This window comes from Drosophila rhopaloa, unplaced genomic scaffold (genome assembly GCF_018152115.1).
Source record: "Drosophila rhopaloa isolate 14029-0021.01 unplaced genomic scaffold, ASM1815211v1 contig_178, whole genome shotgun sequence".
Lineage (NCBI taxonomy): Eukaryota > Metazoa > Arthropoda > Insecta > Diptera > Drosophilidae > Drosophila > Drosophila rhopaloa.
In genome coordinates, this window is record NW_025335059.1 from 10,048,608 (window position 1) to 10,065,144 (window position 16,537).

General features: G+C 36.2%; 1 protein-coding gene across 1 annotated transcript; it reads right to left on the reverse strand.

The window, feature by feature from the left end:
• Positions 1–5,407: 5,407 nt before the first annotated feature.
• Positions 5,408–6,563, reverse strand: LOC108052687 (angiopoietin-related protein 1-like). The gene is made up of 2 exons (XM_017135130.2): positions 5,769–6,563; positions 5,408–5,709 (listed from the first exon to the last, which is right to left on the reverse strand). The coding sequence occupies exons 1-2, from the start codon at positions 6,530–6,532 to the stop codon at positions 5,556–5,558; spliced, it is 918 nt and encodes a 305-aa protein (XP_016990619.1). The 5' UTR covers positions 6,533–6,563; the 3' UTR covers positions 5,408–5,555.
• Positions 6,564–16,537: the final 9,974 nt, after the last annotated feature.

The following is a 16,537-nucleotide window of genomic DNA, read 5'->3' on the forward strand; positions in this document are numbered from 1 at the left end:
ATCACTTTTTTAGTTTACAATTAAAACATTTTTTATATGATATTATTTTTGATATATTTTTTAATTTATTCTTTATTTATTATTATTTTTAACTAAATCAACTATAAGAATTATTATTAGCTAATGACCTTTATAACATACAGTCTTAACTATGTATCTTTAAAAAACAATACTATTTTAAAACAAAATTGGAAGACTTTTTAAAATTCAGTTTTGAAATATATTTTTATGTTGATTACAATAAAAACTAAGTGTTTATTCTCGACAGAATTCCCGCCCTGAGCGTTTTAAAAATGACTTTTATTCAGAACCCGTTTCCGTTTCACATATTATTTGAAATGCCCGCAGTTCCTAGTTCTAAAAACGATTCCCAGTTAAACATTTCCTGCATTCTTTCGAATGCGCCCAATTCTAGTCCGTATCCATATCCGTATCAGGCCCCCGAAGTCATTTACGTGAATTTCCTCAATTGTTCGGTCATTAACTTTTGCCATTTTGAACCTTAATTGTTGTTCCTTCTTGTTTGGCTCCTAAAACCCCAACCCTTCTCTTATGCAAATGCACAAATTGAGGGCAACGGCAATGCAATGCGGACCCAAACTCTCGTAATTATGCGCAATTGTTTAGCGTTTAGCTCAGAAAGTTCTAACATAATTGATTTTTCATGACGCGCCACAAGAATTTTAAGCAAACTGCACTCATAACAAACAGACCCTTGTTTTTAAGTCGAAAAATACATGCTTGTCGATTTTTTCAAGAGTAGAGTATTTGAGGTAGATTAGATTTATATTTTACTTTTAATTTCCTTTAAAACATTATTTAATAAGGTTCAAATTTGCCATGAAAATTGTTAGCCAATTGAAATATTTAAACTGGAACAATTGAATAAAATTAAACATAAAAATCTTAGACTAATTTTATTTAAATAGCTTGAAAATATTTCATTCGCTGACTGAAATATACCTTAAAATATATTTTCGAGTTGTTAATAAATCAAAGTTATTTTTTTTACTTATATTTTATTAATTAATTGTTCTTTTTTAAGTCGTTTTCTAAACATTTTTTTTAATACATATTTTTCATTGTTTTTTCATCTTTTCTATAGTATCTTTTTAACTCTGAGTGATGTAGTTGTGTGATTTAATATTAACAGGATAAAACCCGCAATATTAGAGTGTCTAATGTTCACTTACGGCACCCTTTTCTTAAGGCCACTTCACCCATTTTTAACTCCCAACTAATTTGCATAGTTTTCATCAGTTTTGGGCCAGCGATTCGTGTTGCATACTTGAAGGGGCAGCAAATTGTGCAAGTTGCGCTCGACTGCAACTTTAATTTTTTTTTAGAGGACAGGCGAACAGTTAACACTCCCAGCGGCACTGGGCTCCCAATATGGGCCTCATATATTTAATGTAATCAGTGTAATTGTCATTGCGATGAGCCGGGGGAATCGGGAGCCGCGTCCTCGATATATATGTGTATATATGGAGCCCAATACGATCCAATCCCGAACCGATCCTCTCTCTTGCGGGTCTCACGCATGGCAATTGTATAATTTATCGCTCCAGTTCTAATCGGCAGCTGTCAGGAAGACAGCTGAGCAGGCTGGCCGATCTCGGGGGAACGATTTAATTCGCTGGCCATATAAGTCGGAAATTTGTACGTTGATTAACGCGCCAATCGTTTTACACAACAACGTACAAAGTGTCGATGGTCTCCATGTCGTAAAGCCCCGCTCTTTGCCTCGTTTTTCCTCGCTTTTTCAACGGCTCCAATCGCAGTTTCATTTTCCCCGTCTATGTGTGATTTCATTACACTCGGAGATACACAAAAAGAAATAACACGATTCGATGTATTTTCATTAAGCAACTAACTAGATCTTTACAAGATTTTATGAAAGAGAAAATAGTATAAATAAAAAGTCCTTTACGACTTTAAATATAAAAAAATAATTTTTTTATTTAAGCTCTTTCTATATTGATATTTAAGATTCTAGTTTTAATAGAAAAAATATCATAAGACTTTAAATAAGATAAAGTCCTGAAGCTTACGAATTGTAACATTTTTAAAAAAGGAGGTAAGTGATTTATTAGCTGTATAATAATTTATTATACATTAATTATTATTTCTATAAGCCTTTTAAAATATTTGTGATTTAATTTTTAATAATTTAAAATGTAATTTTCTTGGGTTTAAAAACATATAGAAACATTAAAGTATTGTATTAATTTTTCTGTGTGCATTCGAGTGGCCAGGAACAGGACATATATGCGATCATGTGAACCTAGTGCAATGCGTTCCCAGCATGATTACCACTCGCTGATAATATATAGAAATAGGCAGCTGGAAACCTGCTGGGACGGCAAATGAATTAGCTGCCGTTAAAAATTCAGATGTGGCTGTAAGTGATGCTCTCTTGAGATCATGAGTTCCAAATAGAGTAACCTGCAAAAATAAATTTCTCTATTTTAAATTTGAAAAAATTGAAAAGGGGAATATATATGTAGCTACTACCAATAAGGACAATAGGGACTATTAGGACATTTAAGTTATTTAAGCTATGTAGAGGCCCAACAAACTAAAAACTTGACATTTTTTTTAAAATTAATTTTTTTATTTATTTATTGTATTTTTTTTTTGTAAACTACATACATATGTTTAAAAACTGTTTTAAAAAATTTTTATTTTAAGTGTTTTTTATTTTGAATTTTAAGGAATACCCATATTTTTGGCTTATGTTTAAATATTCCTTCTATCTCAACGCATATGTCACCGTATTATCTCCTGCTTATCCCCACTTCTCTTATTTATTCCCTTTGATTTAATTGGATGCCACGGACCCCTTCAGATTTTTGAGTTTGTCATAATTGCCTCCCTGCAGAACCCTTTCTCATTTGTTATATTGAAATGGGTTTTGGCCAAATCCAGTTGGTGGTAGCAGTTGAAGGCCCCAAAAACGACGGCCCAATTATCTTTTGCATTCGGCGAATAATTAGGAGCTTGATTGACATGCGGATAAGGAGACATACACTTGGAATGCCATAGCAAATTATCGAACGGCTACTGTGCTGCTCCTGATCCACAAAAATCAAAGGCCGTAACGACAGCGACAGGAGGCTGGAGAAGATGAGGGGCGGGGAACGAGGGAGCGGAGGGGATCGGGATGCGGATCGGGATGCCGTTGAGGACGACAACGACGCCTTCCATTTATTGGCTGATGATGCTGCGCCTTTGTCTGCACATAGAGTGGTAATCTGATGCTGGGACCGATACAGAAGCCACTCCGAAACAATGACCAGACTGCCGGACCAGGCCGGGACGGAAACCCGTTTCTGGCATCGCAGCAATTACAATATGTTTAACTACGTCAGCGCCTTATCTGCGGCTCCAAGGACTTGCACTTCGAGAAAAATGGGGATCTTGTTATAATGCCTCACAAATCACGAGTTCCTTTATACAGTTAAACATTTTATTTATATTTTATTAATATGGGTTCATTTGTCAGATGCAAAATATTTAAAAGAGATAATATAAAGGTATATTCCATTTATGAATAAGTACATTACATTGATAGGCAACCAAGTTTTCTTAAAATAAAAATATTTTTCAAAGTTAATACTTTCGAAATTTTACGAAATACTTTTGAAACGATATAGTTATCAATATTTCGCAAGTACCGCACCTTTATAAACAAAATTTTAAAGTTAATTTCATTTTCGTTTTTCAATAAATTTGGGTTAATTTTTTTTAAGTTATAATTAAAATAAAAACAGCTTGTTTCTCTTAGAGACGTTTTTTCTTTAATTTCCTTTAAGTTAACTTTACTTAAACCTCTAAAGGCCCAAGAATTTAATTAATTTGAACATAACACTTATAACACTAAATTTAATTATTTAATTTAATAGTTTATTCCTAATAAATAAATTTCTAGCTCTTCTTCCAAAAATGTATTTTTAAATAAAAAACTTCACATTTCGCCTGAGTGTAAGCCTGGACTTTTTGGGACCCGCTCCCGCTGCCATCCAGAATTTTCCCCCGGCCATGTCAGCGATTAATCCAGCCGACTGGCTGCCCCATCAAACCGCTTGTTAGCCTGGATTCGGGTTCGGAATGGACTTGGGAGCCGCCTCATCATCGATTGTGTTATCGATGGCGTTGCCGGCTTTAGCCTCCGCTTTTGGGACTCGAACTGGCCCGGAATCTCATTTGCGATTAAGTTCTTATGGCCACTGTGCACATTTCGTGGAAAGTTGGCCAGCAGATCTTTATTGTTCGATTGGTTTATTTATAATAATTAGGTGCGCTGTCCCAGCGACTTTGTTTTGCCTGCACGAAGCGAGCTCCTTTACTGGCTATTTTTTTCTTTTCTTTTCTTTTTTTATTTTATTTTATTTATTTTTCTTGGCTTATCGACCGGTGGTTGGCCCATAAATTCTTTAAGCTCGCACCTTTTATTGTGCGCACTCACACACGCTGCTATTTTGTGGCGGCTTCCTTCTGCGCAGATTGCAATCGGCGACTGCGCATGCGCGAGGACCACAGAAAATGCAGAAAAATAAAGAAAAATACGGCGAACAGAACCTGCACCACCAGCGTTCCTTTGGTAAATTGCTCACATTAGCAGGTTGTACGACTTATTAAGTAAGCACAATTTGCGTGGCCGCCGCCCAAAAAGAAAAAAGAAAAAGAAAAACAAGCCAGCAGGAAAAAGAAAAAAAGAAACAAGAAGCATCGCATCGGATACTGGAAATAATGGGCAGCCGTTAAAGGTGGCGACCAGGAGCCGCCTATCCCGACAAGTGATTGTTTTATAATTGCAATCGCAATTGCAGCTTGCAGTTCGCAGTTCGATCCGCTAAATTGGCCCCGAGGTGTATCGCATCGTATCGCGTAGTATCGTATCCTCTGTTGTTGTGGGCTGGTCGGCGAAATTGGCAATCCATTTGAATGAATAATTGCTCAATTACGAGTAGAGCCACCGCCGAAGCGCCTAACGAGTCACACTTGCTGGGCGGAAAATTGTTTTCGAAATTTGTCTGGCTGCGGTCAGCATGGGTGCAGGTAAAACTTAATTGGAGCGGGCTGCAAAAAATCTTCGGCTAAACTGGATGCATTATTCTGTGTCTGGTAAGTAAACACAGGGGATCTTAGGTTCTTTTAAGGGGGGGAGACTTTAATAAGAAGGGAACGCAGGGATTAACTCAATTAATTCGCTCTATAATGTTCTCCATAAACCAAATCACCGCTTATATTAAAATTTTTTTTTGCATGTAACATTGAAAATAAAAAACAATTTTTGGTTAGATAAATTTTAGAAGTGTTTGATAAATTTAAAATTTGGACAAAATTAAAATATATACAAAATAAAATCTAAACCAATATGTATATGAATAAAAAACAAAAATAATTAATACATATAATTTTATTCAAAACGGATAAATATAACCTTCAACTTGTTTTGATTATCATTAATTTAATTTAATGCTTCTTTAAAAAATGTAATGGAGTTTTGTTTTATTTTTAATTTTTCAAATGATTTCTTTTTCAGTTTAAGCTTAGACTAAATCTTGAAAAGATATCGGTCTAATCATCATTTCAACAAATGTGAGGGACTTCTCAATATAGTAGTCATCCGAGGTACTCCAGAAAATTCCATTTCTTTCTGACTCATCTCTGTTGCGACCTTTATAATATATTCCATTTAGCGAACTGTAATTGAAATGGTTTTAGTTTAAAGATCGTAATTATTTTTGATCAAAAATTGTTACCTCTCGGCACATTCATTGTACCACCAACCACCGTAGTAAGCTTCAGAGCAGTTTCCATTATTGACATTATCCCGGTCAAAAGTGGTGAACTTGTTTCCCCCGTAGTTTTCAATATAGTTAACGGCGTTACCGGAATATCTACTCCACGTTTTCAACTCATACGACTCCTCTTCACTGCCGATTTTAAAACTATCATAAGCACCATAGCGATTGATTCCATTAACATCTCGAAGTCTAATATAAAGTTCATAAGTTCGTTCTTCAGTCATCCTATGCAACTTTTCTAGCCCAATAAAAAACTCCCCTTTCACGTCCCCAAAACCATTCTTGTAATCCTCCCAGGTACGATTGAAGTTTTCAGATCCGTCAAAACGCCTCTGGATTACCGACCATCCAGAAACAGGCGACATGCAAGGCACTTTAAATGGCTCCATACCCTTTATCTTAATTTGGTAAATTCCATTTTTATTGCCACTGGGACATGAGTCCGGAAAATTTTCGGTAGTTTGCTCGCACTTTGTCTCCATGGACTTGATTTGATTTTTTAGGTTAATAATTTCTTCATTTTGCCTTTTTATTTGATCATCTTTCAAATTAACAAGATCGAATATGGGCTTATAAACCGAAAAACAGTAACCATTGCATTTGTTTTCCGTGCTTTGTTCAATAGTTATCGAAGTTTTAACTGAGTCGAAATCGGCTAGAGATATGCGTACCTCCACCAAAAACAAAAACGTTAGAAATCTTAAAGTCCGCAATTTCATTTTAATTCAGTTGACAATATGAACTGCTCCACTGGTCTGTCTGCTATAAACTGAGCTTATTGAGAGTGAAATATTAATTTTTATAAGCTCTTGGTAGCCCTTGACATTTATGAGATAAGGACTTACCTTATATGTACTGTTCTATCAGCATATTTTTGTAGTCCAAAGCATACAAGGTTGCCACTTTAGAATATTCCGATTGAAACTTGAAAACCGCCAATCACTAATTTTCTTATTTTCAGTAAAGCATTCATTAAGTTTGTTGGCATGTTGATAACCAAATTCAATTCTTTACGTATTGTATTACATAACACAACTGCTAAAAAAATTGATTGCCAGTTGTTTGAACTATAAAACGAACAACTTTTTTTGCTTAATCGAAGATAGGGGAATACTTGAATTGAATTCTCGACCGAGCAGAGGCAGCGCAGCAAGTTAAATACGAAATACGAAATATTTGCGGATCGGTCGATTTAAGCACCCAGATTAGCCAAAGTCAGAAAAGCGCGACAAAAATGGCGCTAAGCCCGCGGAGAGACAATAAGAGACATAAGATATAGTCACAGTAGCTGCTTGGCATTAGGGTGAAATCGAGAAATGAAACTGGACCAGTTTAAGCGGAAGCAACCGCAACCGATGGCTTGTGATGAGGATGGAGCTGGAGCTGGAGCTCTGGATCTCGGGAGCTGGAGCTGCATCTTGGATCTGCGACTTCGACTGAGGCCGCTGTCTGGGGGCACGTAAGAAATTTCATACTAATTGGCATAAATACCAAGTGTTGGGGAGAGAGACGTTGCTCGCTTTGGCCCGGCGACACTGACAGACTGACGAACTGACAATCTGGCGGACTGACATTGAGCCGCAAAAAAAAAGATGAACACAGTAAAACTGCCTAAGTTAAACCATCTTTAAATCTTTTATTTCGGTATCCAATTTTTAAATTTTATTATTTGTAAAGTTTTGAAAATACAATTGCTTATAAAAAATGTATACATAAGTTGGATTTGGAAGCTAATATTTTAAATTTAAAATAAAATTTCTAAAATATTATAGATAATTAAATTTACAATTAATTCAAAAATTTATAAATATATGCTTAGCAGTTTTTCTAAAAAAAAACCCGTGGAACGTTAGAAAGAGTTACAAAATACAAATAAAGAAAAAGTTTAGTAATCTTATGCTTTTATATTTCAATAAAATTTCAGCTACAGAATATTCTTCATTGCGATGCCCCACTGTAAATAAAAACAAAGAGCGAGAGGCGAACGCTTGTCGATGAGATCTTCACCTTGGCAATCATTAATCGTCTGCCAGCGACATAATATCGATGATGGAGCTGTGTCTCCAGCGTCTCTCGTCTAAGCCAGTTTTATTTTTCATTTTATTTGGCTTTGTTTGGTTTTATTTTGTATTTCTTGCGATCGCTCCGCTAGTTGGCCGCGTGCAATGCTGGAATGCTCATCGAACCAATTGAAATTGCTGTGACAACAATAAAAATTCAACTTTGGGGCCTCTTTTTGCTGCGATGTTGCTGCCGTGCCGTGGATGTTGCTGCGGGGCAGCAACAGTTGCTGCTTCCATTGCCCACTGCCCACTGCCATTGCCATTGCCGTTGTTGTCGACGTTTTACCGTCTGGTTGACTGACTGACAATTAGACGTTGCTAAAATGTTGACTGATCAAGCGATTTGTAGCTGTAAATTCATCTCTATTTCGCTCGGCAGAGAGATTTCATGTCTGCTGCCAGGGAATGCTGCTGGTTTTTCTTTATTTCTCAAACCGCCCAACCTAGCAACACTCTTTTTTATTGCCTTTGTCTGGTGGTGTTCATTGGTTCATTGGCTGTCCTGCCTGGCGGCTACTTGTCGCTGTTAAAATCCAATTAATCGAACAATTTACTTTGGTGCGTTTAGCGATGGTGTTGCTATTGCTCGCTTATCTGGGCACGGGTTTGGATGAGGGACAATGGGTGTGGGTATGGTGTCTAATCTGCCTCGTAACCCACCGAAATTTGCGTAATCTTAGAATGTTATTTTGAATATACATTTAAAAAAATATTCTTTAAACAACCAATGAGTAATTATATTCAAACAAAATTTAAAATATAAACAAGAGAGAACGCTATAGTCGAGGTGCCTTGCGATAGAATTATCAGATGCTCCGTTACTCTAAAAAAAAAAAAAAAAAGGTAAAAGGGGAGTGCGGGGAGATGGAGATAGAAACTTTGATCACGCATAACTTTTTAACGAATGGTCCGATTTGAAAAATTTCTTCTACATTTCGATAGGTATTGATAAACACAATAAAACTGCATTTTTACTTTTCCGAAATATTTAAATTTTTAAAATCGTATATAAGCGATTGTGGGCGTCAGAGGGGGCGTGGCACCATTTTGAAATAAACTTGCGCTGCGTAGGATTTCCTAGAATCTGCATGCAAAATGCCAATCTTCTAGCTTTTATAGTTTCCGAGATCTCAGCGTTCATACGGACAGACAGACAGACAGACAGACGGACAGACAGACGGACAGACGGACAGACGGACAGACGGACATGGCTATATCGACTCGGCTAGTGACCCTGATCAAGAATATATATACTTTATAGGGTCGGAAACGCTTCCTTCTAGCTGTTACATACTTTTGCACGAATACAATATACCCTTTTACTCTACGAGTAACGGGTATAAAAAACAGAAACTTTAACATTATCTATAGTTTGTGTAAAACCCTCGATATTCTTATTTGCTTTCTTATTAAAACCATATAGTTTCTTTATACATTTCATTGAGTAATTTCATAATTGTGATCGTGTATATTATGAAAATTAGTTAATCTTAGCCTGCCTTAAATATTTTACATCCGGAATCCAATTAGGTAAACTAGTTAGAACTAATTAACCCATTCATAAATTTATTAAAATATATATATATATATCCTAAATCACTAACATATGTTCATCTTTATTAACTAATTATGCCGCATTGCATGCGGTCTCTTTCCAGTGAGTCCTATTATTTTACCCGACCTGACCCTTTCCATTTGCTAACGATCTGTAAGTGTTAAGACATAAATTACGAACCGCCTGGAACATGACAGCGCTACAAAATGTGGACTCTTTCTACCCGGCCTCCAAAACAAATGGTCGGCCACCCCTTTGGCTGGCATCCAAGCATGATTAGTGTCAATTTTTGTCACTTTAATAGCCCCGTTTATGCGCCTCAAGCCCTGGCTAAAGCCATTCGCTCGGGCCCCGTTCGTTCGACTGCATTAAAAAAGGAAGTGTGCCCTATAAAATAGGCCAAAAAAGGCCGCCTCACTGCAGCGCAACGTTTTCATTAATAGACGCTCCAATATCAAAGTGAAAAACTTCAGAGTCGAGCCGCTACGCCCGCCCCATTAAACCACAAAATTTATTGCTCCAACTAAAACGAAATCTCGGCATATCTGACATCCGAAACGGGGCGGGGAATGATGTGAAGTTGGAGTTAGGGAGCCAAATCCGCGATCCTTGGACCGGGAACAACTTAATTCAAGTGTTGTCACTTTGTCGTGTTCCACAAAATGCTGAAAACGCTGCTCATTAATTTTCAAGTGTAACTTTTATTAGGTATTTAAATGCGTGTGAGCATCAGGCCAATGGCAACATGCCGCATCCCATAAATTCGTCGGGCGGTGCATCTTTTTATGCCACTTCATATACAGCATTTGGCCACATGTTGCAGTAGTCGCCCCAGCCAGCGTGTCGCACATACTTGAGATTGCATTAGTCCGTTTACACCCCCCAAAAAATAAACATGGGGGAAAATATCAGGAGGGGGACAACACTTCAGGGGAGTGGAGAGTGATCAATGCCGCCTCATCTGCCCGTTCGCAACCCATTGCATTAATAATCCATAACGCCGGGATCGGGCACTAGAGATGAGAGCGTGAGTTTTGTCTAAAATTATTTTAAAATTATACAAAAAATTTATTCTTTGGGATGACTACATACAATTAATTATATGAGTATTATATTTTCGGGGATTATCGAATTTTATTACTGCTATCAATTGGTTATTTATCATTAGTAACTCAATTTAATGCAGTCTAAATATTTAAATAAATATTTATAATATTTATTTTTTTGTAAGTCCAATTTAAATACATAATTTTTTTGATCTTAGTAAATGTTTCAAGCTTAATTTCAGTGTCATCAGTCATCATTTTTTAAAATAGGAAATATTATGTATTATTACATAACAACTAAAATCGCATCAGTTCATCTCTAGTTGCCACCCACGGAAAAGGGAATCCGAACTATCCACCTAATGTCGATAAATCAAGACTGCGAGTGGATGGAAGCAAACGAGATGAAACACCTCCACTTCAGTTCGGAATATGGAGAGTCCCTACTTGAAAATCGGGTGAAATATTGTCGCTGCTAATGCTGTTAATGAAACAACGTAATTATGTATTAGGAGGGGACGCACGGATATATAGAGCACCCTACTTAGGGGAAAACTCCGGGTCGCGATGCACATTAATTATCCCTAGCAGAGCGGGAAAGTGAAAGTGCGGTCAAAAAGAAAATAATACAAGCCAAAAACAAACAAACGAAAAACAAAGACAAATACAAATTTTCGGGTTAAGTGATGTGAATGTGACATTATGTATTAAAAGGATTTTGTGTGTTTTACATAATAACCGCAACAAGCAGTTCAAAGAAGCCGACTTGGGTGTTTTTTAAGTAAAAATACAGTATTTACCGACATTACGTGAAAGCTAAAAATTGAGATTCATTGTAAAAAATTATGTGTTTGCGAATATATATAAGACTGTTCAAATTTCACTTTTGGCAAAATGTTGTAAGCCAAAAAAACATAATTTTTTAGTCTGATTTCCTAAAACAATGTTAGAGGTTTTCAAATATTTTAGAATGTGTTCCCAAGCAACCATTTATCCATGTTGAAATTCATTTAACAAATGAACTTGCTATATTAATTTATAATAAATATTTTAGCAATCAACCAATATCTACTGTATAAAACCCCAAGATGAAGCTGTTGATCGAATTATTCGCAAATTAAGCAGAACAGTTAGCTGAAACAGCAGGCGGTCGCCACGCCCACAAAGAAGGCGGAGGTGTTATGCATGAACTCATCTGAACTCGAGCGGAAAGTCGACGAGTGGAGCAATCCGCCGGTTTTGTTGTTATTTTTGTCCCGCGGGGTTTGTCATGCGCTTAGATAACATTGTCATTAATCGTTCGTAATTAATTATCGGCTCTGGCCGGGGCTTTATTTTAAAGTAGTTATTATTATAACGAACTGTCAACACCTACTTTTAAAGCGTAGTGGAGCTGCTGCCCCTCCCTTTCGCTCTCTTTTCCTCCTTCATAGGTAGTGCTGTCAGTTTAGCTATTTTAAATTATTTTATCCTTTTTTAATTTATATTTTTTTAGTTATTTCATTTTTGTCCTTTCCTGTAAGTTCTTGGGAACTGTTTGGTATTATAATTTGTTATATATTTTCTAACTATACTCCTTTTGTTAAGTATATGTATAGTATATGTATGTATCAATATGTGTAAAGTTTTCTAACTAAAAAAATCATTTGAAAACCTCCAAACTTTTATATTTACACACTCTACTACGATTTTTGCTAAATCAATAAAATATTTTGTTTAATGAGTATCCGCTAAAAATGCTTTAGATTGGCTAGTACTATATGTTATGTTATTTTCATGAAATTAAGGCTTATAATATATTAATTTTGTTGAAAGTTTTAGCTTTATTTTGCTAAACCGACATCACAGCTTCTCCATCTCCCATTTGGGTGGTCGGAAACTCTGACTGACGGTGGCCCGCCTCGAAAAGTCGAAAACTCGTTTGTCCCGCTCTCCGTTCCCGGCATGTGTAAATGTATGTTAATTTGCCGATCGTTAAATACGAAAATTTGTTGGTTTTATTGTCAGCTGGGCTTTGGCTTTTTGTCTTTTGCATCTTTAATTGGTTAACCATATGGTTTCGATCTGATTTGTTAGCGTTAACCTGTAACTTTGCTTTGGCTTCTTGTGTGGGGTTGTTAAATTAGTGTTTATCGGGCGGACATTAAGGCTTAATTGCGGCTCATCATTGGCTATAGCAAGTTGGGGGATCGGAAATTAAGAAAAGACAGAACTACATTTAGGTTCGTATGACTTTATTAAAATTCCAGAACTGCATTTTTTGTTTTTCGTGGAAAATAGTAAACAGCAATTTTATAACATTGTTGCAGAAAACGATTAACTTTGCCAGCATTCACCACTTGTTTGGCCTCTCCTCCCCCAACTTAAGGAAACATTGGCACAATTGGAATTTAATGGAGTCAATTTGGTGCTTGGTGATGCATAAACTGTCCAAAACCAATGGATTGGTGTGAGTTCTGTAGAATGCAAAGAGTTCCAGAAGTCACAATGAAAACGGAAAGCAGGAGATGTTGTTCCACAGAGGAAAAGTATATATTTTCTTATAGGTAAAGCAGACAAAATAATCTAACAATGTATTTTGTTTTGAAATAGAAATTAATATACTTTATGTAGAATAAGGATAATCATTTTTAAAAAAGAACGCCAATAAATAAACAGTGAAAGTATCAATAATAATATTAAACTGTATAACAAATTTTTAAAGGATAAAATATAATGTGTTCATGTGTGCTGATGATAAAAATGTGATTTAAAAATATTATAATTTTTAAATTCACGATGCAGTCCACAACATCGTTGATCTTTAAGATATAAAGAATATTTAAATAAAAGTCTACATATATTTTTTTCCTGTGTTATGCTTTGAAGTTGCTCCTGTTGCTGATGTTGCTCCTGTGGATGTTGCTGCTGCTGGCCGCTAACAATGCAGATCAAGAGATGAGCGCGTCCATTTCGGTCTGCGGATCGGCCATTGTTCCATTTGGCATGTTGTTTTAGGAGTTCACTAAAAAGACAAATGTGGTGTGTGGATGCGGGGGCTGAGTTTCGGTTAGTAAGCCAGCCAGCGCGTGTTAGTTCCACTCGTTAAGGATTTACGAGCAATTTTTATCACTTTGAGGATCGCTGACAAATCCGGCAACAACAGCAGCCGGCCAGCAGCAACAATGCAATGCAACATGCGCATAATAATGGCAAGTTGTCCGGCACACACGGATATATATATACGAATAGTCCATATAGTGGATATATGCTATATGCTATGAGCCATGAGACAGGAAGCGCGCTCGCCTGTCTCATCGTTGTCGCTGATGTGGCCAAAAGTGGCCAATAAAACCCCAGCGACGATGTCACCAAACAGCAGCAGCAACAATTGCAGCAACCGTTGCTGTTGCTGTTGCAGTTGCAGCAAGCAGAAGTTGCGGCAACGATGACGACGAATTATAGCAAAGTAATCGCACTCGGACTCAGCAGTCGCAACTGCAGCCTTTGTCCATTTTGATCATACCCTTACAAAGGACATTCCATATTTTACTCCTTATTAAATGTCTCGAAAATAAAAAATAAAAAAAGATAATTAATAACTAATAGTGAACAAAATGTAATCTATCAAAAAAGTATCCCTTGCAAAGGTACTGAAGTTTTCTAAAATTTTTTTTGAAGATCCATAATTTTTTAAAACAATACATATACATACATATTTCGATAATTATTATATTACTCAATAATGACAAATTTCTTACATTTTCGCTTCTTAAAATTATTAAAGAATAGGGTTATTCCTAGGTAAAAATTGTTTTTGAGTTCGATTAATAAATAAAAATATATAATTTTTTAGTTACAGGTAAAAGTATTTTCTTAAATACCGTTTTTGTTTTAACCTTACAATAATTGTGTCCAAATTATTTTAGTCATATTAATTCCCCAAGGGTATCCGACATTTTCCTGCTATTTCATTCCTTTCTTTTTTGCCTTTACTTATTTATTTCGCATCTTTCTTTTCGTTTTTTATACATTTTCCTTGGCCAATATCGTTGGCGGCTTTTGGCGTTGATTTCCCTTCCAATTTATGTGACATATTGATTTTAAATTGATGATAGTCTATTTTGCGTTGGCCAGCCATCGGAGGAGCGAACAATGCCGAACGAAACCAATTTATTTTAGCCATTTTAAATTGGCATTTTTGCTGCGTACCGGCTGCATTTGGCCAATGCGTTCGAGCCGGGCGTATATGACTTCATCAGCGGTTTATTGTCGAGGCAGACGAGCTGGCTGGCTAGCTGGCTGGCTGGGAAAAACGCGGTTCTGCAGAATGCCCTGTTCCATTCATAGGCGCGCATTTAAATGCAAATTTAATTCAATTAATGATGCATCAAATGCAGCCAATGCCTAATTGCCATGCGATGATCGTCGTCAGTGGCTGTTGCCCGTCTGCTGTCTCCTGTTTGTATTTTCTTTTTCATTTTTTTCTATTGCTCATCCTGGAGGATTCTTCGGCTGTCTGCCAAATCAGCAGCTGCTGCTTGACAATATTGATGATTTAGTAGTTGCTGCCGTTTTGTTGTCGTGCCTGTGGCACCATAGGCGTAATTAGACAAGCATTGTGCAAAAGCGTTAATTAAAAACCGCAAAAAGACACAGCAGCCCCAGTGGCAGTTGCCATTTTGCCACCAAGTATTGACTGCCAGCTGCGCCAGCGCCATGACTCCAATCTCACACTTGGAAATATATTTCTACAAGTCATTAAACTTTAGAAGTTCACTATTAATTCAGAATGAATTAAGTTTATGGTCAGTAATATTAATAGAGAATCACACTAAAACCAAAATGATTTTATTACTTCTTTAGCTAAGCGTGTATTTCCTCAATAGAACTATCTTGGTATTTATAAAAAAGAACCAATATTATTCGATGATTTATACACTTTGGGAATAATAGTTTTCTGAAATTAGTTAAAGTGTTATTCACTCAAATGCAACGTACATTTGTTTGATTTTTTAAGTTACTACATTTTGGCTACTGTTTTTATAGTTTATAGATTTTATACATTTTAGCTTCGTTAAAATTAAATTAAATAAGATTTATTAAAAATTGTTAATGCCTTAATTAAAACCAACTAATCTTGACGATGAGAATTAAATTACTCTTTAGCGTTTGGCATTAATATAGAAATAAAGTACTTTAAATAATTATTAAACACTTTATGTGAGTAAAAATAATATTTAATAAGTAAACATTTTAATCCATTTAGATAAATACCAAATATATATTTAGACAAAGCTGTAATTGCTTGTATGTAAATGTAAGAATGGATCTATATTTCTAGGTATCTATATTTGTATTTTATTTATATGCAAAACAAACATTTCTGTTGGAATTTTCTAATCCATTCCAATCTAAAATATTTCTATAATAAATTGAATGTCCATTATTTTTACAAGTGCATCTTCTTCAGTGTCGCCTCCGTAATGAGCTCGAGCATCGATTGCGTAAGCTCTCCGCGGATGCATCTGTCCCAAGTCCCGGATTGCATGTCCCCAGGTCCTCAGGTCCCATTAAATACCCAAGTGCAGCAGCGGGGGATGGCGCTGCTGCAATCAGCTAATAATTTCCTTTTAAACGATCTCGGCTCGAACTTCGATGCTGCATGAATGGAGGCCCCATCTTCATGCGTATTTATGAGCCCATCGATTCCTGTTCGCTGTCCGCCCAGCGTTTAGGTGCCTTGGTTTTTGGATTGATTTTGACGCCAAGCGGTGGCGTTAAGGGGAGACAAACGGGATTGGGAGCTAAATATTCGAATAATATATGTATTTAAAAGGGGTCGGGGCTAAGGTGTAAACGAGTATCGTAAATTATTAATCGTTTTTTTTAAAGGTGAAGTTAGGACAAGAATAAACAAAATAGTTGTTTTTATAAAGCTGTGAATGTAACTATGAACCAAGTTCGTAATGTCGAATTTAATGTAAAATACTTTGCACTTCTACCTTGTCCATGCAAGGGATTAAACGTTACTTTTGGTATTTGTAATTACTAATTTATACATTTACTTTCATAGCAAAA